The 25,175-nt window shown below is 32.5% G+C and overlaps 1 protein-coding gene across 1 annotated transcript in view; it reads right to left on the bottom strand.

Annotated features, from left to right (window-relative positions):
* The window catches only part of LOC126880239 (28S rRNA (cytosine-C(5))-methyltransferase), a 324,100-nt gene that overhangs the window by 133,938 nt on the left and 164,987 nt on the right, over positions 1–25,175 (bottom strand). Inside the window, exon 4 of the mRNA XM_050644009.1 lies at positions 11,484–11,772. Within this exon, the coding sequence (XP_050499966.1) occupies positions 11,484–11,772 (289 nt within the window). The remainder of the gene's footprint in view (positions 1–11,483; positions 11,773–25,175) is intronic.

Raw genomic sequence — 25,175 nt, 5'->3', positions numbered from 1 at the left:
ACAAAGATGAAAACAACACTGCGAGGAAATATACTCCAAACACCAGATATAGACGAAGATAACGTAATACAGGAAATAAACATTAGAACAATTGAAATTACGAAAGAAGAAATACAAAACACACTGAATCAACTAAAAAAATGGCAAAGCCGCTGAAAGCGACAACCTACCGATAAATTTAATAAAGGCGGGCGCAAACAAATTAGTAGAAATGTTACACAAACTCAAGATATGGGCCGACCAGGAGCTCCCACAGAAATGGAACGAGGGTGTAACCATTAAGACACCAAAAAAGGGCGATTTAAATAAATGCGAGAATTGGCGAGCAATAACACTGCTAAGTGCCACATTCAAAATAATGTCAAATATCATATTGAATAGACTGAAGCCAGAAATAGACAAGCAACTAAGACTAAGAAGCAACCAAGAAGGCTTTCGCGCAAAACGCTCCACTATCGACCACATTTGTACTCTATCAGCACCTCTGTATCTTGTACCTGTACCGCTGTATCTCCTGTACTCTATAATTATCTTGGAACAAGCTAGTGAATGGCAAAAAAATATAAACATAATGTTTACTTTGACTTTGACTTTGAAAAGGCATTCGATAGTATAAACAGAGAACAAATGTGGAAGATTCTAAAACTGTATGGACTACCGATAAAATACATCAACTTAATAAGACTATTTGACAAGAAATATACAGCCAGACTAGAACATGCGGGAAAAATGGTAGTAGATGTAGTTATACAAAGCGGAGTTAAGCAAGGATGTGTGCTATCCCCGACATTATTTCTAATAATAACGGACTGGATCATGCAGAAAGTAAGCAATAATAAAACAGGTATTAGATTGAAATTGCATGACTAGTTGGAGGATTAGTAGTTCCTAGATGACATTTTTCCCCTAACCGAACATAGCAGCCATAAGCAAAAGAAGCTTGCAAAATACTCCAGGGTAATGGGCCTGAAGATAAAGACAAAAAAAAAACAAAACTTAAAAAACAGCAACCAAGAAACTAAAATTAAAATACAAGGAAGACAAATACAGGAGGTAGATAACTTTACATATTATCTGGGATCAACCATGGAAAAAAAGGCGCTAGTAGATCAGATGTAGAAAAAAGGATAGTAAAGGCACAATATGCACTCATTATATATTCATAATGCATTAAGGAAAATCTTGAACACACGCGATATATCAGAATTAACCAAAATCAAAATATTTACAGGAAGAGACAGGAAGAAACAACTAGCAAAAAATTAAAAACCTTTATAAATAAATCGTTGAGGAAAATCCTAAAAATATACTGGCCAGATAAAATAAAAAACATAGATCTACGGAGAAGAACAAAACAAGAGAAAATAACAGTCACGATTAAAAATAGGAAATGGAAATGAATTACACGGACTCTGAGGAAGGATCGAAATAATATAACCAAACAAGCACTCGAATACCAACCAGATGAAAGAAGAAGAAGAGGAAGACCTGATAATAGCTGGAGAAGAACTGTAATAAGAGATCATGAAAGAATTGGCCTGAGATGGAGAGAAGTCAAACAGAGAGCAATGGAAAATACTTGTATAGCAAATTTCGAAAGAATAAAACAGATAAGGATGCGCTGGGAAGGGATTACAGGAAGAGAGAGAGAGAGAGAGAGAGAGAGAGAGAGAGAGAGAGAGAGAGAGAGAGAGAGAGAGAGAGAGAGAGAGAGAGAGAAACAGTACCGATTATTATCAAAATAAAATTTAATAATATACCTAACCTAACTTATCGAAAGGCTCATCAAACAATTATTAACTTTAAAAAATAAAAATTTGTCAAGGGTATATAGTGGTATTGTTAAGTATATTAGAATATAACTTATTCCATCGAAATCTTCCGAAATCCATAATCTTCTTCCATCGAAATAAAATAGAAAATCTAAAAGTTTAGAAAATACATCATTCATAACTACACCCAAGAAATAAGTTTTTCTAACCTGATTTAAGAGTATAAAAAACGAAAACAAACAATTTACAGCAAATCCTTATCGTATATCCGAGCAAAACCACCTAATTGGCAAAAGTTATAAATAGAATTTGTCTGGGTTCTACAACTAAATTTGCACTTAAACACGACCAAGGTTAAATATTTCACTTGATATTATCACAAGTTGTGATAATATCAATGACAGTTGGTATTATTACAAGTACGTTGTTGCCAGTATAACGGATGCCAAAGCGAGCGCTAACTGTATGAAATTATTCTTGTTAATATACACGCTGTATATTGATCGGAAGTCACGAAGAGTCAAAACTATACAGAAGCCACGAGGGACGCAAATACAATATATATATATATACTATATATATATATATATATATATATATATATATATATATATATATATATATATATATATATATATATATATATGCAAAAAGAATAAAGCTTCTAGCAAAACTTGCTATTGCTTTTATGAATTAAAACGCCATAATACATGGCATTGGAGCACAAATTCGTCAAAACTTCCGTGATTTAACTGGTACCAATAGACTGATATATCGATATTTCAAGGTCTCCCTCTCATCAGTCAGTCGAGCTGGTACTACAAATTAAATCACGGAAGTTTCTCTGAACGTCTCCAAAAATTCCGCCACTCTAGTGGCAGCTTACAGAGGCGCCATCTCTTTTGATGGCAGGGAACGAAGACGATTTAATAATACCGTCTCCTATCCTCTGAGCTATCGGAATGTGCAAAAAGAATAAAGCTTCAGAGACGTTCAGAGAAACTTCCGTGATTTAATTTGTAGTACCAGCTCGACTGACTGATGAGAGGGAGACCTTGAAATATCGATATATCAGTCTATTGGTACCAGTTAAATCACGGAAGTTTTGACGAATTTGTGCTCCAATGCCATGTATTATGGCGTTTTAATTCATAAAAGCAATAGCAAGCTTTGCTAGAAGCTTTATTCTTTTTGCACATTCCGATAGCTCAGAGGATAGGAGACGGTATTATTAAATCGTCTTCGTTCTCTGCCATCAAAAGAGATGGCGCCTCTGTAAGCTGCCACTAGAGTGGCGAAATTTTTGGAGACGTTCAGAGAAACTTCCGTGATTTAATTTGTAGTACCAGCTCGACTGACTGATGAGAGGGAGACCTTGAAATATCGATATATCAGTCTATTGGTACCAGTTAAATCACGGAAGTTTTGACGAATTTGTGCTCCAATGCCATGTATTATGGCGTTTTAATTCATATATATATATATATATATATATATATATATATATATATATATATATATATATATATATATATATATATTTATACCCAATAAACCTCAACCCCATTTTTATCTACCAGGTCAGCCGTTATCTTAAAAAAAAAAAAAAAAAATATATATATATATATATGAATTAATATATATATATATATATATATATATATATATATATATATATATAAGTTAGTTAGAAGCAACCTACCTTGCTCGTTTCGGTACGAAACCGATCTGTGCCTCTACTTTGAGGTCACGAGATGTCACCTGGTATTTATTGAAAAATACCTACGGCGTCAAACAAGCAGGAAATAATCGCAACTTTCTACTTTTTAAAAAGTATGAAAATAATATGTAAAATATTATACGGGAAATAAATATTCTACCTTCGTCTGTGCTGCCATCTTGGGAACGTTTTCGCTGTCAACAGCTCATCAGCCAAGCTCTCAGAACAGACGAAGATGTAGAATATTTCCTCCGTATACCCGAGGCCGTAAGACAGCCATGCAGTCCTTATGGGACTAGCGCAATCTGAGTTAGTTAGAAGCAACCTACCTTGCTCGTTTCGGTACGAAACCGATCTGTGCCTCTACTTTGAGGCCACGAGATGTCACCTGGTATTTATTGAAAAATACCTACGGCGTCAAACAAGCAGGAAATAATCGCAACTTTCTACTTTTTAAAAAGTATGAAAATAATATGTAAAATATTATACGGGAAATAAATATTCTACCTTCGTCTGTGCTGCCATCTTGGGAACGTTTTCGCTGTCTACAGCTCATCAGCCAAGCTCTCAGAACAGACGAAGATGTAGTTCTGAGAGCTTGGCTAACCGCCCCAGCGTCAGCAACAACAGTATTGCAGTGAGTAGTGAAGTAGTGAGTAGTGAGTGTAGTGTCTGGAGCCTCAGGAGACTGAGACCCCGGAAGCCCTGAAGATGACGTCAGAGAGGACGTCGAAAGCTCGGCCTAGAAACCAACGACGCGGTTCAACCCGGAAGCCTGGTGAGTTTAATTTTAATATTAATTCTTTTGTTGATATTGATTTTAGCTTTAAGTTTCATATATATATATATATATATATATATATATATATATATATATATATATATATATATATATATATATATATACAGGGTGTCCCGGAAAATAGTGCGTTCCTTTAAGGTATGGATAGAATACACAATTTAGAACAAAAAAGTCCTATACCATTTTTTTCTAAAGTTAACCGTTTCCAAAAAAAGATTACATTGGTTTCCATATACCTGAATTTTAATCTTCAGAAAATTAAATAATCTGGCAACATGTTACGCACTGGTGAATAAGAACTTGTTTGTGTCTTACAGTATTTAAAATAATCCAACCTAATACTATTTTTGTTTACTATAATTTTTTTTAAAATGCAGTTGAAATGTGGCATCATTTTAAACGAATTATACTTACATATTTTAAGATGAAAACACATATTTTAACTGAACCACCACTTTTGCGAACACATGAATTCATAGGGTAACATTCACTTATACGACAAGAAATTCCAGCAAAACATTTTGAAAGAATTTTAGTAGGTATTATGCCTCTCCATTTATTGATCTGCCATAAATAAACAACATAGTATCATAATATTACTCATGAACACATGATTCAAAAACATTTTCGGCGTTGACACTAAACAGGATTCTTCTAAATTATCTGTTTACTAAACATGCGACTATTTACGTTTAGATTTTTGTACTTCACAGAGTTGCCAGATTTGAATTCGCCTTCCAAAATGTTTTATAGTTTTTTGGTCAAACGGTTGAATTTAGAAAAAAATGTTATGAGTTTTTTGTTCTACATGGTGCCTTCTACCTATACCTTTAAGGAACGCACTATTTTTCGGGACACCCTGTATATATATATATATATATATATATATATATATATATATATATATATATATATATATATATATATATATATATATATATATATATATATATATATAGTTTATTTCCTGACCGTGAATTTTTAAGAAGAATTTTATTCCTGGGTCTATCGGTCTGATAAAATAAAACACTTTATTTTTGCTTAAACGTTTCGGCTACATTGCCATTTTCAATAAGCTTCTTCTATACTACTCCAACTTGTCAAATGCTTCTATTATAATATTACAATATCTACTTATATTCCCTTTTTAGCGTCCAGGCCTATATTTCTTAATAATACAGAAAATACGTAACATTTCAGTATTCATATTTTGAGTTTCGCAAATTCACATCATCCTTAAAAAATATTTTTCTTTTCTCTTATTAGTGAATGGTAATCGGATTTTTCTTATGTGTAATTCGATCTCTTGTATACATAATTTTTAGTTTATGACCTGAAACCGTTTTGAAGTGTCTACATATGGTGCGAGACAGGCCAAAAAAATTTTTCATTCTCACTTAAAACATCGAGAATGGAGCATGCATTTTATGAATGTTAAAATATAACGTGTATATGAAAATATAATATTAAAAGTGTAATGTTTTAGTCATTAAAGTTTAAAGTGCTTATTGAAAATGGCAATGTAGCCGAAACGTTTAAGCAAAAATAAAGTGTTTTATTTTATCAGACCGATAGACCCAGGAATAAAATTCTTCTTAAAAATTCACGGTCAGGAAATAACAAACTATATATATATATATATATATATATATATATATATATATATATATATATATATATATATATATATATATATATATATATATATACAGGGTGAGTTTTTAGTGCGGGATCGGTCGATAACTCCATTATGGTATAAAATATCGAAAAAAGTTATTTAGAAAAAATGTAGGTAATGATATTCTTCAGGCTTGGAAAATATGTAAAATTCTACAGGGTGATCAGTAAGTGCGTGGTATAGCAAACATATAATTTTTTAAATGGAACACCCTATATATTTTTCTATATTTATATTTCTCTGATAATTCTTGTTCTTTTAATATAGGGTTTTACATTACTATACAGAGTATTTAAAAAGTTATGACCAATTTAATTTCGAAATCCCTATGAGATTAACACCTTGTATATAAAAAAGTACTTCATAAACAATTATTTTTTTATATAGTAAGATAAATAATATACTGTAGTTTCTAAATTAAGTTTAATTTAAATCATTGACGAATATTTGTATACAGGGTGAACTATTAAACAATATTACGATTTTCTCAATTTTTTTAAATGGATCACCCTGTATTTTATTTTTTATAAATATTGAATTTATAATACTCTTTCTTTTTTATATAGCATTTCCTATACCTAAACTGATTATTTTCCGAGATATTTTTAGTTTTCTTCAAATTTCGGGAATACATTCAATTTTTGTAAGTAGAAATAAGTTGTGCGATAATGTAGACAATATAACAAAATTATTTTTATTTAATAAGTAGCTAACAAAAAATATAAACCATAGCAATATGTAATGAATTTAACAATTAATGTAATAAGTATTAAGAAAATAAGTCTAAAGCAAATGTTCAAAATTTCCACCTTCAACGTCTATACAAGCTTGTAAGCGATTTTCAAATGACCGAGCTACATTTCATAACATTTGCACGTCAATGTTATTAAAAGCTTCTCTGATTCTATGTTTCATATCATCTGGCGTTGTTGGAGGCTTCTGGTATACAAGGTCTTTTATATAACCCCACATGAAAAAATCTATTTTGGAGAATTCCGGTGATCGCGGTGGCCAAACAGTTGGTCCTCCTCTTCCTATCCACCTCGCAGGAAAGTTATTATTTAAATGATTGTGAATAGGAGCAGTGTGATGAACTGGAGCACCATCGTGTAAAAACCACATTCGTTGTCGAATATTAAGAGGTACATTTTCCAGTAATATTGGCAAGTGATTGTTTAGAAAGTCCAGATATATGGCACCATTCACACGGCCGTCAAAAAAATGTGGGCCAATTACATGATCGCCAACAATACCACCCCAAACATTTATGGACCACCTAGTTTGACTATGAGTCTTAACAAGGTATGGATTGCTTGATGCATAATAATGAAAATTATGCCGATTTACCGTTCCATTTTTGTGAAATGTAGCCTCATCTCCAAAAAGCACATAATCGAAAAAAAATCGGTCTCGTTGCACTTGCTGCTGAGACCATTCACAAAAAGCTAATCTGCGTTGATAATCATCTGCCGTCAATTCTTGATGTAACTGTATGCGGTAAGGATGCAGTTTGTGTTTACGCAGAATTTTTGCCGCCGAAGTTTGACTAATGTCATGTTGACGTGAAATTTCACGAGTACTGATGTGGGGATCTTCAGTAGTGGCTATAAGGACATCATATTCTTTTTCTTCACTCAGAATAGTTTTGGTTCTCTCATTTTTTTCATATGCAACTGACCCAGTGCGAGTAAAACGATCCATTAATTTTTCAAATGCATTTGCGGTTGGCTTCCTCCGTTCTGGATATCGCTCATGATATAATCTAGACGCAAGTAGGCAATTTCTAAAACTTTCACCTAATATCCAGATCATATCTGTTAACTCTTCTACAGAAAAATTCATTTTTAATAATAAAGCACACAGACAAGCCACACAGTCCGATTAAAAAGTTTATAATATGCAAGCTGTCATTTTCAAAGCCTACGGTTTAGGATTTAATAATGTGAAAACTGTCATTTTTTCAAAGCCTACTGTTTCACCTTTGTAACTGACACAAATGATTTAATAATTGCACGTCACAATCGGCAACTAGGAATGTTTTACTAAAAATTAATTAATTGTATTTTTATTTAAACATTAAAGTAATTTTAATACTTAAAATTATAACAAATATTAAAAATAACGTCATTTTTTATTGCTTTTCCCTTGATGATTCGTAGAAGTAAATAAATAACGTCAGATTAACTACACAAATTTTTAATTTTTTTTCTTCATATTTTAATACTAATTATATTATTCCCTAATACTAATTTCCTAATGTTAAGAAATGTGTCTCGGTCATTTGAAAATCGGTTACAAACTTGCATAGACGTTGAAGATATACATTTTGAACATTTACTCTAGACTTATTTCCTTAATACTTATCATATTAATTTTTACATTCCTTACATATTGCTATAGTTTATATTTTTTGTTAGTTATTTATAAAATAAAAATAATTTTGTTATATTATTTATATTATCACAATACTTTATTATTTCTACTTACAAAAATTGAATGAATTCGAGAAATTTGAAGATAACTAAAAATATCTCGGAAAATAATCAGTTTAGGTATAGGGAATGCTATATAAAAAAGAAAGAGTATAATAAATGCAATATTTCAAAAAAATAAAATACAGGGTGATCCATTTAAAAAAATTGAGAAAATCTTAAAGTTGTTTAATAGTTCACCCTGTATACAAATATTCGTCAATGATTTAAATTAAACTTAATTTAGAAACTACAGTATATTATTTATCTTACTGTATAAAACAAATAATTGTTTATAAAGTACTTTTTTATATACAAGGTGTTAATCTCATAGGGATTTCGAAATGAAATTGGTCATAACTTTTTAAATACTCTGTATAGTAATGTTAAACCCTATGTTAAAAGAACAAGAATTATCGGAGGAATATAAATATGAAAAAATATATAGGGTGTTCCATTTAAAAAATTATATGTTTGCTATACCACGCACTTACTGATCACCCTGTAGAATTTTACATATTTTCCAAGCCTGGAGAATATCATTACCTACATTTTTTCTAAATAACTTTTTTCGATATTTTATACCATAATGGAGTTATAGACCGATCCCGCACTAAAAACTCACCCTATATATATATATATATATATATATATATATATATATATATATATATATATATATATATATATATATATATATATATATATATATATATCAAGCAGTGATTCTTGAGGATGCAGTCTATTTTGGCCCACAAGACAAAGAAAACTCTTTGACTTACTGTCAAGCTTTCGAATTTATTTTAATTCTTTTTCAAGACATCTGTTGACAAAAATATACAATTATAAAAATTATGTAGGTACTTACAATTTTCTTAATTACTTACTAGTCATGAGATTACATTGAAAAAATTTGAAACTTTACTAAAAGGACAATTATGCACATAGGTATGAAAAATTATTTTTAAAAACTTCAGTTATGTTGTCATGTTTGAAATATGTCATGAAATATGTAAAGTGTATACACTTTATATAGGAGGAAAGTAAAACTAGTAACAACATATTTTTTATTTTTTTATTAGATTTTATTAGATTGATCTATGAAAAAAAATTAATAACATCAAACCCAATTAGTCCAGTCATTTTTTAAAGCATGTTGGATTTTAATGTTGGATTATATGATAGAAAATCAGATTATGATGTACTAATTTTTTGTTGATATGCTAATATGTAACAATAAATGTTACTTAATTTGTCTATATCTGATTTTCTATTTATACATTTTTTATTTTTCTGTATATGTGTCATTTCTATAAATAACCTTTTCTGTTCATTTTTTACCCTCTGTAGGATTGACGCTTGTGAAAAATTAAATGTATGATTTAAATTAATCGAGTGGTCGGCTAACGCACAAGCTTGTGATTTATTTGTGTTAATATTTTTTTTTTCATAGATCAATCTAATAAAATCTTATAAAAAAATAAAAAATATGTTGTTACTAGTTTTACTTTCCTCCTATATAAAGTGTATACACTTTACATATTTCATGACATATTTCAAACATGACAACATAACTGAAGTTTTTAAAAATAATTTTTCATACCTATGTGCATAATTGTCCTTTTAGTAAAGTTTCAAATTTTTTCAATGTAATCTCATGACTAGTAAGTAATTAAGAAAATTGTAAGTACCTACATAATTTTTATAATTGTATATTTTTGTCAACAGATGTCTTGAAAAAGAATTAAAATAAATTCGAAAGCTTGACAGTAAGTCAAAGAGTTTTCTTTGTCTTGTGGGCCAAAATAGACTGCATCCTCAAGAATCACTGCTTGATATTTGAATATACAGTCAAGAATACCATAATCTTATATATATATATATATATATATATATATATATATATATATATATATATATATATATATATATATATATATATATGCATGACTACAAATCCACATTATTCGCCACACATTCGTCAAATACGGAGAAACCGTGATATGAGAAAATCGGCGATTGCATTATATTTCACTCTGAACACCATCGAAGCCCTACACGTGTTTCGTCCTCATATCAAGGACTCGTCAAGGACATCTAGATGGATGTTCAGTGCGAAATAGAATGCCGTGTGCCTTCGTAGTTTAATAAACTAACACAACTTCAGTACACTAGGTACGACATCTATATGAAATAAAGGAAAAGATTTCTCTGGTATACAAAGAAATCTCCTAAGTAGCGGACGTGAAAATGTGAATTCAAAGTCTTCATAAAGACGATGAAACGGCATAAGAGACCATTTTTTCTCACATATATGCCTACAAATCCACGTTAGGGAACTTGGAAACAAGTACTTAACAAATCTTTTCTTCGCAGACGATCAAGTGATTATGACAAATGATGAGGAAGACATGGATTATAAATATGATTCGAAAGTTAACCGAAGAATACGAAAATTGGGGACTCACAATCAATATAAACAAAACAGAATATCTTAGAATAAAAGACGAAGAAAGAGACCCACAACTCTCGATTAAAGATATAAAAAATGCGAAGAATTTAAATACCTAGGGACAGTCACAGCGAAAGAAGGAACATCGAAACGGGACATCCAGCAGAAAATACAAATCTCCTAAAATTAGTTTACAAACCAAAATGACAATCTGCAAGTCGGTTGTAGAACCATTTTTGACGTACGGATCTGAATGTTGGCAAATAACAATGAATGAAAAGATAAAAACTAGAAGTAGAAGAAATGGACTATCTAAGAAGAGCGTGTCGGATATCTAGACTTGATCGCATCTCAAATGAAGAAATAAGAAGAAGAACAGGAAGGATCTACAATACCGTAGATACAATAGAATCCAAACAGCTTTTATGGTACGGGCATGTAATGCGAATGAATCATGAACGATGGCCAAAACTAAGTTCCATGGAATAGAAGAAGGAGAGGAAGACCAGCACTGGAATGGAGAGAAGGGATCAGAGGAATAATGAGAGATAGAGCCATAAATAAATACAATTTTTAACTCTTATTTACCTGTTCCAGAACAACTAGGATCTACTAAAATGTATTCAACGTCAGGAAAATCAGCTTTTGTACAATCCAGCACATCCTTATTAAAAGTTTTTATACATGTCGCTCCAGATGCATCAACAATATTATTGAGAACTTCAAAACGTCTTGGATTTCTTTCTGTAGCATACACAGTACCTTGATTATTTAGGACAGCAGCCAAGTGTGTAGTTTTCATACCAGGAGCGGCACACATATCTAAGACTGTGCTACCAGGCGGAGGATTCAAAACGTGAACAGGTAAACAGCTTGCCTAAAAATATATTAATAATCATTATAATAATAATCATTTGTTTTTCCCGTGGGAGTTTTTTGTCAGTTCTTTTATCAGGCGCGGCCCCCTGCGAATGGGGGATGCTTTCTGGGTATTCGTAGCGCCAATACCCAGAGATTAGCAGGGATACTTGCCGTTAAACAAAAACTGGCACCTGATAGTAGGTATAAAATGCACACCCATGAGAATGGAGATTAATAACTTATGTTTAGGATCGCTGCCTGGGGATCGCCAGGACACGTCTGGAGCTGGCGCTGGACGTGACAGCATGCGGGACGTCGGTTGAGGAGGCGGGCCCCTGTCATACATTCAGATACAGCCCAACCACAACCACAACCACAAGCGAGCCAAACAACAACAAGAGCTCCACCCGCGGAAGGTGCTGCGCTGGAACATCAGCCGGCGCTCACTCAAGCGGGACGACCGAGGCAGCGCATGAAATGGACTGTGTCCATTAACGAAAGTATTTTGCGCTTCTATTATAAGGTGACAAACCTCGGTCAAGAAACGATCGGCTACAGACAACAGCTGTATGTCGAATTTTGCAGGATGTACCCAGATATTCAAGTATCGGAGCAAAGAGTATCAGATCAATACCGGGTAATTATAAGAAACAACCTTATCCCAGAGACTAGACTCGATACGATCAAAAATCAAAAGCGAAGTCGAACGGGAGATTAATAACCAAGAGGTGGTTTTAGATCAAGTCCCTAATGAAATCCTCGATGAGCAGATTCCTGAGCTTCCCATACCAGAAACTCAACTTGATAATACACAGCAGGAAAACAACGAGTTGCGGGATAGTCTAGCAAACGAAATGGCTCGTGCCGTACAAGAGTTTAATGGAGCAAATCCACTTAGCAGACCACCGCTACCACGAATAAACTCTTGTAAGAAACTAGGTCTGTTACAAATTGTGAACCCTGAAGTCCTACCCTATTATGTCGTAGAAGCCCACACATTGGAATATCTGCATATACTAATCTACTGTGCAGCAACAGCAATTGCTAATGTAATGGGCATTAAAATCAAAACACGACGGGGTACTAATAACGGAAGGACTGGTAACAGAATTGCACCCTGGGAAAAATACTGCTCGGAAAAATTGAATTACTGCGTAGAGATATTAGTCAAGTCACAGAATATATAAGAGGTGTAACAAGTAGAAAAGTCATTAAGAGAGCTGAAGAAATAATGCGGAGCACTGCAAGACACTTGAGATACGATCCAGAAAATAACACAGCCCAACAGTGTCTGGATACATTAAAACAAAAACTCTCCGTCTATTCAGGACGACTGATAAGGTATAAAGTTAGTAACAACCGAAAATGTGACAATGATTTTGATAAATCTGAGAAGGCGTTCTACCGAAAACTCAATTTCACCGTAGAAAGTGTCGAAAAGTCTTACCCAAGCCAAGAAGAGATTCATGAGTTTTGGGGAAATCAACTTTCCACACCAGCTGCTCGTAACAACAATGCTGGTTGGATAGAAGATACGACGCACAACTGTCACCACTACGTCACAGCTAACTACGAACCACTCACGACTGAAGAGGCCTCAAATATCATCAAAGAGGATAACTGGAAATCTCCTGGACCAGACGGAGTTCAAAACTTCTGGCTTGAGAAGTTTTTGAGTATTCATGAGTGCTTATCAACATTAATTAATCATGTTATTTCTAACCCGCAGGAAATACCATCATTTCTAACTCAGGGAACCACCTATTTAATACCGAAGGATCAAAATAACACCCAAGATCCAGCCAAGTACCGCCCAATTACTTGTCTTCCAACTTTGTATAAATTAGTCACATCCTGTATAACCAACACTGTGCTATAAACAATATCATAGAGCCTCAACAGAAAGGATGCGCTAAGGGTTCCATGGGTTGCAAAGAACAACTTATCATCGACTCTCATTTCTAACCAGGCATTCACCAAAAAAAGGAACCTCTTTACTGCCCTTATTGACTACAAAAATGCCTTTGATTCAGTGCCGCATGAATGGCTTATAGATATATTAAGAATATACAAAGTCGATGATAACATAGTGACCTTTTTAAGGCATATAATGACAAGTTGGAAGACTAAAATTCACCTCCAAATACCTGGTAAAAACAATATCGAAACGGAAAATATCGCAATCAACCGGGGCCTGTTTCAGGGAGACTCGCTGAGTCCATTGTGGTTCTGTTTAGCTATGAACCCCCTATCCAAGCTATTAAACTCCACCGACTCAGGTTTTAGCATTAAAAACAACAATACTGTAGTAGCGAAGATTAATCATCTGTTGTATATGGATGATTTGAAATTAATGGCTTCTACTCGAGACAATCTAGAACAGATGCTAAAAACAGTAGAAACATTCTCTAATGATATTAATATGCACTTCTGGCTAGACAAGTGCCGTGTTTTAAATATAGTCAGAGGAAAGGTACAGCCCGGTGGATTCGATATGCAAAATGGCCAGAACACCGAGGCCATGGGTGAAAACGATATGTACACATATCTTGGAGTAAAGCAGGCGCGGAAAATTGACCATAAGCAAATGAAAACTGAGATAACTACCTACTGAGTTTATACGAAGGATAAAACAACTGCTTCGCTCACAGCTTAACAGTAAAAATTTGTTTACGGCACTAAACACCTACGCTTGTTCCGCGTTTAGCTATTCATTTGGCATTGTTAAGTGGACAAAAACGGACATAGAAAATCTTCAGCGAAAAGTAAGACACAAAGCACCATCCTAAAAGTGCAGTAGAAAGAACGACATTGCCACGGAATTTAGGAGGAAGAAGACATGGATATAGGTGAGCAATCAGATAAACAAATTGCTAATTTAAGAACTTATTTTCAGATGCAGGCTGAGACATCTACTCTACATCGTGCTATCTGCGCAGTAGATGACACAACACCGATCAAACTGAGGGAACTAGAAATGCGCATAAACCACCTCACTAAGGACGAAAAAATGCGCACCTGGATGGGTAAACCTGTGCACGGGCGGCATCCCAATGAGGTCAGCCAAGATTATGTCAACAATATTCGCGGTGTGCAAGTTCTTGGAGGGGATACGAGAAACGATCGTGCGGGAATAGCGGATAAATATTTCAACTTTCTTAAATAATCCATATTGTCAATTGAAATTGTCAAATTGACGTACATTTCATACCTACTGTCATTGAAGAAGAAAAATTCTATATTGCTCCACAATATTGATATGATATGCAATTATTATATAAAGGTAAATTTAATTAATTGTATTTTGCTTGCATTTTAATAACTAATTTTATTTACTACATACAATTGTTTACTTTTTAATAACACAACCTGAATCTTACTTTGTCTTCTTATATTTTTTTTGGACTATGGCCTTGACAATTGTCCAGTAACCAGGACTAATATAATTGGCCAATATAATTAAAAGTGCGAAGAAAGTTACTGAGCGTAGAAACCAGGTGTCGCTTTGCCGAACTTGCACGGTCCCAATGTTCCCCAAAACGGAAGGTTCATTACTGGCCATTCAGGATCAGGTTATACCAACCAGAAATTACCTGAAATATATCGTTAAAGACCCTCAGGTTCAAAGTGACAGATGCCGATATGGATGTCAAGCCCAAGAAACCATCCAACATATTACCGGGGGCTGCCAGGCATTTGCTGCAACTGAATACAAGGAACGTCATGACCCAGTTGGAAAGATCCTTCATCAAGAAATAGCTATCAAACTGGGACTTCTCCAAACGGACCATCTCCCATATTATCAATACGTTCCTGAGAGTATGCTTGAAAATGACACATATAAGCTATACTGGGACCGCACTGTGCTCACAGACCAAACAGTGGCACATATAGTGCAGCCGATATGTGAAACAATTGTGCATTTAATGATAGAAGCATATAATTTGGACCACATATGCTACACATATAAAGGTTCAAATTTAGATAGGAGGCCATGTCAGATTTGGCCTTTTACAAAAATGGCGGGGATTCAAAATGGCGACTATACATATGTGACTAATAGCACGATAATTTTTGAACGAGACTTCAGATTTCAACCAAATTTGGTATATAGGTTCTTTTTTTGATGTATAAGATCGAGGTCTTGAACCGGAAGAATCGGTTTACCAAAAGTTGTGTTTTTCCTGGTTTTTATGTAAAAATATGCTGTTTTCTTTCAATTCTTTCACCCTGTATGTATTAACTTTTCAAAAAGTTAAAACCGCCATTGAAAATAGCGTAAAAATATTTTTTAGGAAATATTTTTAACTTTTTAGTTATGTTAATTACCATTTAATAAATGCAAAATGTATCTTCACATGTACCTATATGCGGCAGATTCGTGCAAATATTATAAGAATTATTGTGCATTTAATGGTAGAAGCATATAATTTGGACCACATATACTACACATATAAAGGTTCAAATTTAGATACGAGGCCATCTCAGTTTTTGTTCCTTTTACAAAAATGGCGGGCATTCAAAATGGCGACTATACATATGTGACTAATAACACGATAACTTTTGAACGAAACGTCAGATTTCAACCAAATTTGGTATATAGGTTCTTTTTTTGATGAATAATATCGAGGTCTTGAACCAACCGAAAGAATCGGTTTACCAGAATTGGTGTTTTTACTGTTTTTTTATGTAATAATATGTTGTTTCTTTTTCAATTCTTTCACCCAGTATATATAAATTTTTCAAAAAGGTAATAACGCCATTGAAAAGAGTGTAAATATATTTTTTAGGAAATATTTTGAACTTTTCAGATGTGTTAATTACCATTTAATAAATGCATAACGTATGTTCACATGTACCTATGGGCGGCAGATTCATTTTGAATGCCCGCCATTTTTGTAAAAGACTAAATTTGAGATGGCCTCATATCTAAATTTGAATCTTTGTATGTGTAGTATGTGTGGTCCAAATTATATGCTTTTACCATTAAATGCACAATAATTCATATGTTATTATTTGCACTAATCTGCCGCACATAGGTACCTACAAGTGAAGATACGTTATGCACGTATTAAATGGTAATTAATATAGCTAAAGAGTTCAAAATATTTCCTAAAAAATATTTTTACGCTCTTTTCAACGCCGGTATCACCTATTTGAAAAATTAATATATACGAAAGAATTGAAAAAGAAACAACATATTTTTACATAAAAAAAAAAACAGTAAAAACACAAATTCTGGTAACCGATTCTTCTGGTTCAAGACCTCGATATTATTCATCAAAAAAAACCTATGTACCAAATTTGGTTGAAATCTGACATCTCGTTCAAAAGTTATAGTCGCCATTTTGAATGCCCGCCATTTTTGTAAAAGGAACAAAAACTGAGATGGCTTCGTATCTAAATTTGAACCTCTATATGTGTAGTATATGTGATCCAAATTATATGATTCTACCATTAAATGCACAATAATTATTATAATATTTGTACGAATCTGCGGCATATAGGTAAATGTGAAGATACGTTTTGCACTTAATAAATGGTAATATAACATAACTAAAAAGTTAAAAAAAATTTCTTAAAAAATATTTTTACGCTCTTTTTAATGGCAGTATTAACTATTTGAGAAATTAATACATACAGGGTGAAATAATTGAAAAAAAAAACAACATATTTTTACATAAAAACCAGGAAAAACACAACTTCTAGTAAACCGATTCTTCCGGTTCAAGACCTCGACCTTATACATCAAAAAAAGAACCTATATATCAAATTTGGTTGAAATCTAAAGTCTCGTTCCAAAGTTATCGTGCTATTAGTCACATATGTATAGTCGCCATTTTGAATCCCGCCATTTTTGTAAAAGGCAAAATCTGAGATGGCCTCCTATCTAAATTTGAACCTTTATATGTGTAGTATATGTGGTCCAAATTATATGCTTCTATCATTAAATGCACAATTCTTATAATATTTGCACGAATCTGCCGCACTAATAATAGACCAGATCTCGTATTAGCCAATCAATTTACGAGACAAACACTCATTGATGTGGCGATTCCTAACAACAATAATCTACGTACTAAATTTACTGAAAAGATCGCCAAGTACAGAGATCTGGAAATTCAAATACGGAGACAATGGAGAATGCAAAGTACCCAGCCAGACAATACCGATTATTATGTGTACTATTGGCAGTGTTCCCAGATGACTTTTTTGATGATCAGTAGGTGTGGCTTCGAAAGATCAGTAGATTTCAGTAGTATCAAGTCGCCTCAAAAATCGGTAGAATTCGGTAAATTCAGCTGGTGGAGTAATTTAGTTTATACATAGAAACTAGATGTCGCCCCGAAAAATCAGTAGAATTCGGTAGAATTAGGGGGGAAGGCAACCATATGGCTAAAAAAATCGGTGGATTCAACCGATGTTTCGTTAAATTTACCGAATCCCTCTATTAAAATACGATGATTTTGAGTATTTTAGTAATTTTTAGTATTTCAGTAGGTTTAAGGATGCCATCAGTAGATCAGTAGACGAGGATCGAGATTAGTAGGTCTACTGATTTTTCAGTAGGTCTGGGAACACTGACTACTGGAGTCATTCCGAAAGCATAAAAAGATACTGCGCATAATTATTCGTTAATGCGCATGCGCGTAAAGATTCAAGAACGGTTTTGTATCGAGTTGGAAAACACTGCACTGTTTTTATAAATACCTACAAATTAAATATAGCTTAATTTAAAAACTATTGTAATTATTGTTGTGTACCTATACTATACAGGGTGTTTCAAAAAGGTATGTCATAAATTAAATCACGCATTCCGGGGACAAAAATAAATTGGTTGAATCCAACTTACCTTAGTACAAAAGTGTACACAAAAAAGTTACAGCCCTTTGAAGTTACAAAATGAAAATCGATTTTTTTTCATATATCGAAATCTCTTTTCATTGAAAATGGACATGTGGCATTCTTATGGCAGCAACATCTTAAAAAAAATTAAAGTGAAATTTGTGCACCCCATAAAAATTTTATGGGGGTTTTGCTCCCTTAAACACCCCCCCAAACTTTTGTGTACGCTCCAATTAAATTATTATTGTGGCACATTAGTTAAACACAATGTTTTTAAAACTTTTTTGCCTCTTAGTACTTTTTCGATAAGCCAGTGTTTATCGAGATATTTTGAATATTTGTAGAATCCACCACTTATTGATATATGGGTAAGTACCTAAGATATACCTGTTAATAATCTGAAAATTTATTTATAATTTACATTTTTAGGTATATTTTGAAGAAGAAGCCACATCTCGATAAAAGGTGGCTTATCAAAAAAATACTAAGAGGCAAAAAAGTTTTAAAAACACTGTGTTTACCTAATGGTACCACAATAATAGTTTAATTGGAAAGTACACGAACATTTGGGGGGTTTAAAGGAACAAAACCCCCATAGAAATTTTATGTAAACATATTAACAAAGAAGCCGCATCTCGATAAAAATTGGCTTATCGAAAAAATACTAAGAGGCAAAAAAAGTTTTAAAAACGTTGTGTTTAACTAATGGTACCACAACAATGAATTAATTGGAACGTACACAAAAGTTTGGGGGGGTTTGAGGGAACAAAAGCCCCATAAAATTTTTATGGGGTGGACAAATTTCACTATAATTTTGTTTTAAGATGTTCTTGCCATAAGAATCATACATGTCCATTTTCAATAAAAAATCTCCAATAGTTTTCGATATATTGAAAAAAATCGATTTTCATTTTGTAACTTCAAAGGGCTGTAACTTTTTTGTATACACTTTTGTACTAAGGTAAGTTGGATTCAATCAATTTATTTTTGTCCCCGGAATGCGTGATTTAATTTATGACATACCTTTTTGAAACACCCTGTATATTGTGTTTGTATTGAGAAACATATGCTAAATCAAAATGATTCTTTAATAGATTATTTTGAACAAGAACGAAATAATGGGATTCCCATTTACCATTAACTGCAGAGAAGTAAGTTAAAGAATTTAGATTTCTAAGATTAGGTTTATTAGAGATAAGATTAGATTTAAAGATCAGAAAGTTTTCTTATGAATTTTAGCGTTTGCAGTACTTAGTTTTAAAAATATTAAATAATCTATTTTAATGATTATACCTACAGTATGATAATATTGTTGTTAATTAATATATTTCGGCAAGTAATGAAAACCAATTGACATCATTAATTAGAATAAATAATTTATAGATATTATTTTTATAGAAACAAAAAAAAGAAAAATATCTCTGACAAGTAATGACATAAACGTTGCCATGATGAACAGTCACATTCTAATGTTTTGACAGTGCTCTTACGTCAGAAATTTTGACCTACGTAATCTTGCTTTTGTAGTAAAAAGACTATACGTTATACTTATACATTCCTCTTTGTGTGTAAATTAAATTACTTCAAAAATAATATAAACATTAACATAAATAATTATGTTAATATTTATAGTAGGTACTGAATAGAGAATTGAATAACCTTTCAAATAAGCTAGCACACGATTGTCATCAAGCATAGATGGATGATATACAGGATGGTTAATTAAGAATGACCAATCTCTGAGTTGTAGATTCTAGACTTCAAAGTATTAAGATTTAACCCAAATAGCTTAAATAAAATTTGGCTAGTTACTGAGTTACAGGGTGTTATATTTAAAAATTTAATAACTACTATTTTTACCCATTACTTTAAAAATATTTAAAATATCCTTGTGAAACTTGGCAGAAAGTGTAGGTTCTGTACACCCTACGAAATTATGATAAACAAACGTTGCTGGCTATTACCAGAGGCATACGACAGGGGATAGTGAATGGTTGACCCTTCCCAAATTCTACGCCACTGGCGGAATTGTTTATTTGAGCGCAATATATAGATTCTCCATTACTTCTATGTAAATAATATACTCTTCATTAGTAACGATAAAGTCATTAGTTTTCGAGATATTTAAAGTTGAAAATGAAACAGCCTAGCTATTTTGATTTAATGTGTTGTGGTCCTTCATTTTTAACTTCAAATATCTCGAAAATTAAGGATGTTATCGTTACGAATGAAGAGTATACAGTGATGAGCGCGTTAATAATCGGCAAAATAATGCAAAAGATGGAAAACATAATATAGTAGACTCCCTCGATAACGAGAACTGAAATGGCAGACTAATTAGCTCGTTATAAGCCGATCTCGTTGTATCAAACAACAATAATATTGTGCATAGGTACATATGAATATGTAGTTTTCTAAGACATTCTTCCTATAGTGAAGTCATTGAGAGCAATATAAAATGCTAAATATTGTTTGAAAAAAAGAAAAAGAGTGCATCCACCTACCCTTTTGAAAAAAGAGTAGGTGGATAATCAGGAAGAAGTTGACAGGCGATGGAGTTTACATCACTGGCCTCGATAAGCACACAGATTTTAGGCATTTCTGTATACAGGTAGCTGCGGTATTAATTTATAGCCATCAGCGCGAAAAAACAGGTAAAAAACATGCTATTGTTAGATAAAGAAACAGCCTCTTCGATCTGATTTTCCCTCGTTATCAACAAATATGCCTCGTTATACATGTTATAGTTTAATAGAAATTTTATGGGACACCTAATGTACCTCGTTATAAGCAAAACCTCGTAATATCCGTGTTCGTTATAGAGAGAGTATACTGTACATTATGAAGTAAAAAGAGATGCAACTAGTAGAGGTGGAAATTATCGATATAAACGTATAAATTAACATTACCTTACATAGTTTTCCACCTTCAGACGTAGCGGAGTATGATAACTATCACTGTGATAGGAGAATTTTATAAAATAATCCTGTCACAGACGTCTAAAGATGGGAAAATATGTAATATAATGTTAATTTATACGTTTATATCGATAATTTCCACCTCTATTAGTTTTACCTCTTTTATTCACGATGTCTTATGTTTTCCATCTTTTGAGTTATTTTGCCGTTTATTAGCGCACTCATCACGATATTATTTACATGGAAAATATTGGAGAATCTAAAAATTATGCTAAAATAGCAATTCCGTCAGTGGCGTAGAATGTGGGAAGGGTCAACCATTCACTTTCCCCTATCGTACGCCTTTGGTAGCAGCCAGAAAGGTTTATTTAACATATTTTAGTAGGGTGTACAGTACCTACACTTTCTGCCAAGTATGATAAGGATATGTCAAATACTTTTAAAGTCTTCTTCTTCTTCTTATACTTGTAGATCTGTCGATCTGTTAATTCCGACGTTGAAGTACTTCTTGGGAGGTAGACTGCCAGCTATCTCTCCATCTTTTTGGTGGTCTCCCCGGTGGACGCTTGCCTGCTGGTTTTCCTTCTAGAGCAATTCTTGGTAGTCTGTGCTCCTCCATTCTGTTTACATGACTGAACCATTCTCTTCGTCTTTGCCTGCCCCATCTGACTACATCTTGCACACCACATTGTTCCCTGATGATGTTGTTTCGTATTCTATCTCTTCTTGTCTTCCCTCAAATACTTTTAAAGTACTGGATATAAATAGTTAATAATAATTTATGTAATAGGGATGTTTGATTGAAAAGTTTAAAAAAATTTGTACCCAGTATTTTAAATATCCTTATCATACTTGTCAAAAAGTGTAGGTACTGTACACCCTACTAATTTATCTTAAATAAGCGTTTCTGACTACTACCAGAGGCGTACAGGGGAAGTGAATGGTTGACCCTTCCCAAATTCTACGCCACTGATACAATTGCTATTTTAGCATAATTTTTAGATTCTCCAATACGTTCTATGTACATAATATACTCTTTATTCGCAACGATAAAATAATTAGTTTTCGAGATATTTGAAGTTAAAAATGAAGGTGCACAATATATTATTCAAAATAGCTGTGTCGTTTGATGTTCAACTTCAAATATCTCGAAAACGAATGACTTTATCCTCACGAATAAAGGGTATATAATTTACATAGTATGTAGTCCAGGAACCGAAGCTTTTCACCTCGCAATTTTTACAGAATGGATCGATTTGCTTGAAAATTTGAGAATAAGTAGTGGATAGTCCAAGGATCAAAATCTATATGATGCTGAAAGGCGCTTTTACCATGGGGGTGGTTGCCACCCCATCTCGGGGGCGGAAATTTTTTTATTTAATATAATATATAATTTATAATTTAATATAATATATTTAATATAATAAATTATATTTTGACCGCAAAAGTTGGTAAAAACATTGCTTCTAAGCAAAAAATGTTCTATACATTTTTTTGATAAAATTAATAGTTTTTGATTTATTCGCTATCGAAAATGTTAATTTTATATCGAAAAAATCAATGTTTTTAATCAGTTTTCTGCTAATAACTCAAAAAGTTGTCGTTTTATCAAAACAACTTTATTTAAGGCCATCGATACATAATTCGCAAATATTTTACGACTATCCCCACTTTTTATGTTTTTACACGGCAAATTACGTGAGTAAAATTCTCACTGGTATGGATATGTAAACTTTACTTGACAATGTCATCATTAACTTTAAAGATGGCTTTTGAATGTTCTTGGATAACTGTTACTTGTATAATTAATTGCCTTAATTATTAATTCAGTTAATTAATACGATAATTTTTTCACTAACTATGTATTCAGTGATTGTAATAATTTATCTACCGTACAACAAAAACTAATAATCAATCGAGAAAAGAGGAGAAGTGATAAAGTTATTTTTTAATAATATATTGTTACTATGAAACGCTTACAATTTTGAACATCATTAACAACAAAATACTTGGATCACTGAATATATCCTGGACGTGGATTCACGTCTTAAATCAATTATTTATCAAATACACTATCAATATTATTTAATCAATAACTCAAAATATTCCCGATGCCATGTCAAATATTTAAAATTGTCACTGTCACAATTGACTGACAATATTCTATTCGACTGAGTGCGTTGTATGACAAAGATAGATTTGGAAAATATTACCACGGACATTGTGTTCATTTTTTCAAATCCCGAAAAAACCAATAATGACTTTTGAAAAATTTAAACGCAGAATGAAAGACTAAATTATTACCGAGGGCCGAAAGTCCCTTAGTATAAATAAAAAGTGTATTTTGAATGAGATATTTGAAATTAAAAGCACACTAAATTTTTTCTTCGTTTTTCACCCCTGTAACTTATTAAAATAAACATTATAGAAGTTCTCAGGGACTTTCGCCCCTCGCTAATAACGTAATCTTTCATTCTGCGTTTAAATTCAAAAATACTAGTTTTCTCAAGATTCGAAAAAACATGAATCCCATTTGAATCCCCTTAACAAAAATGTACCTTTTGAAAAATAATAAAACGGTTTTTTTTTTAATTTTCTTTAAGACCAATAGTAATCGAGCTATACTTTATGTTAGCTCTTTTTCGTCAAATGCTAAATATTGTAGTTTCAAAGTCAAAAGATGGCAAAACTATGCATTTTCGAGGATAACTTATAGAAACTGGCAAACTAATTTAAACCAGGTACTTAAAAGGATCTATCCCAAAAAAATAAAAAAAAGTCTCTAGCTCGAAAATTAAGTGACTTATAATGAAAAGAATGTCAGTCCCTATTTTTTTCAGCGAAAAAGTGATCGCAAACAACCCCCTACTTACCACCCTAATTAAAATTAGTCATTGACCTTATTTGGTCTTCTTTATTTATATATTATTAATAGATTCTAAAAGTTTGAGCGGCTTAGAATGATTAGTTAAAAAAAATGGAGTTCAAAGCGAATAACGAATTTTTGTAGATTGGTAAAAAATGTTTTCTTCAGAATAGAAAGATTAGCATAAGAGATACGAAAAAAAAATATTTAGGTATAAAATTGTAGCTTATTTAATTCCAAAGAACTTGGTTTGCGAAAATTTTTTCTATGGCAAAAATTGAGTAAAAAAAACTTGTACTAACATGCAAAAACCACCTTTACCAACCCTTTCAAAGTCACCTATTTTTGCAACTGAGGATTTTACTAGGATTTAATATTAATAGCGTTATAGATCTTACAAAAACCTACAAAAACTATTTTACCAAACTTTCTGAGATAAAAAATAAAAAAGTTACGCTTAAAAACCAATATATTTTTTTTGAAAAACAAAAAATGGAGAAAAGCAGTTGGAAGCATAATAATGTAAGTTAGCGGTGTTTTTTTGTATGGTGTACGTTAGAAATTAATATGTATATTATACGCATACATTGATTCATACTAGACACATTGAACTATACAACATATACGAATACGTATACATATTTGTGAATGTGTGTATCCGTAAATTTTAGGCAGGACGAACGTAAATGAATATAATTATTGCATAAATCATCCGAATCAAATGTTATCCTCCTTAAGAGGATGGGTACGTATTTTCGGCTGTAATGCCATTCAAATGGGGATTCATTT

This window comes from Diabrotica virgifera, chromosome 2 (genome assembly GCF_917563875.1).
Source record: "Diabrotica virgifera virgifera chromosome 2, PGI_DIABVI_V3a".
Lineage (NCBI taxonomy): Eukaryota > Metazoa > Arthropoda > Insecta > Coleoptera > Chrysomelidae > Diabrotica > Diabrotica virgifera.
The sequence above is the reverse complement of the archived record's forward strand: the minus strand, read 5'-3'. Positions and strand labels throughout refer to the sequence as shown.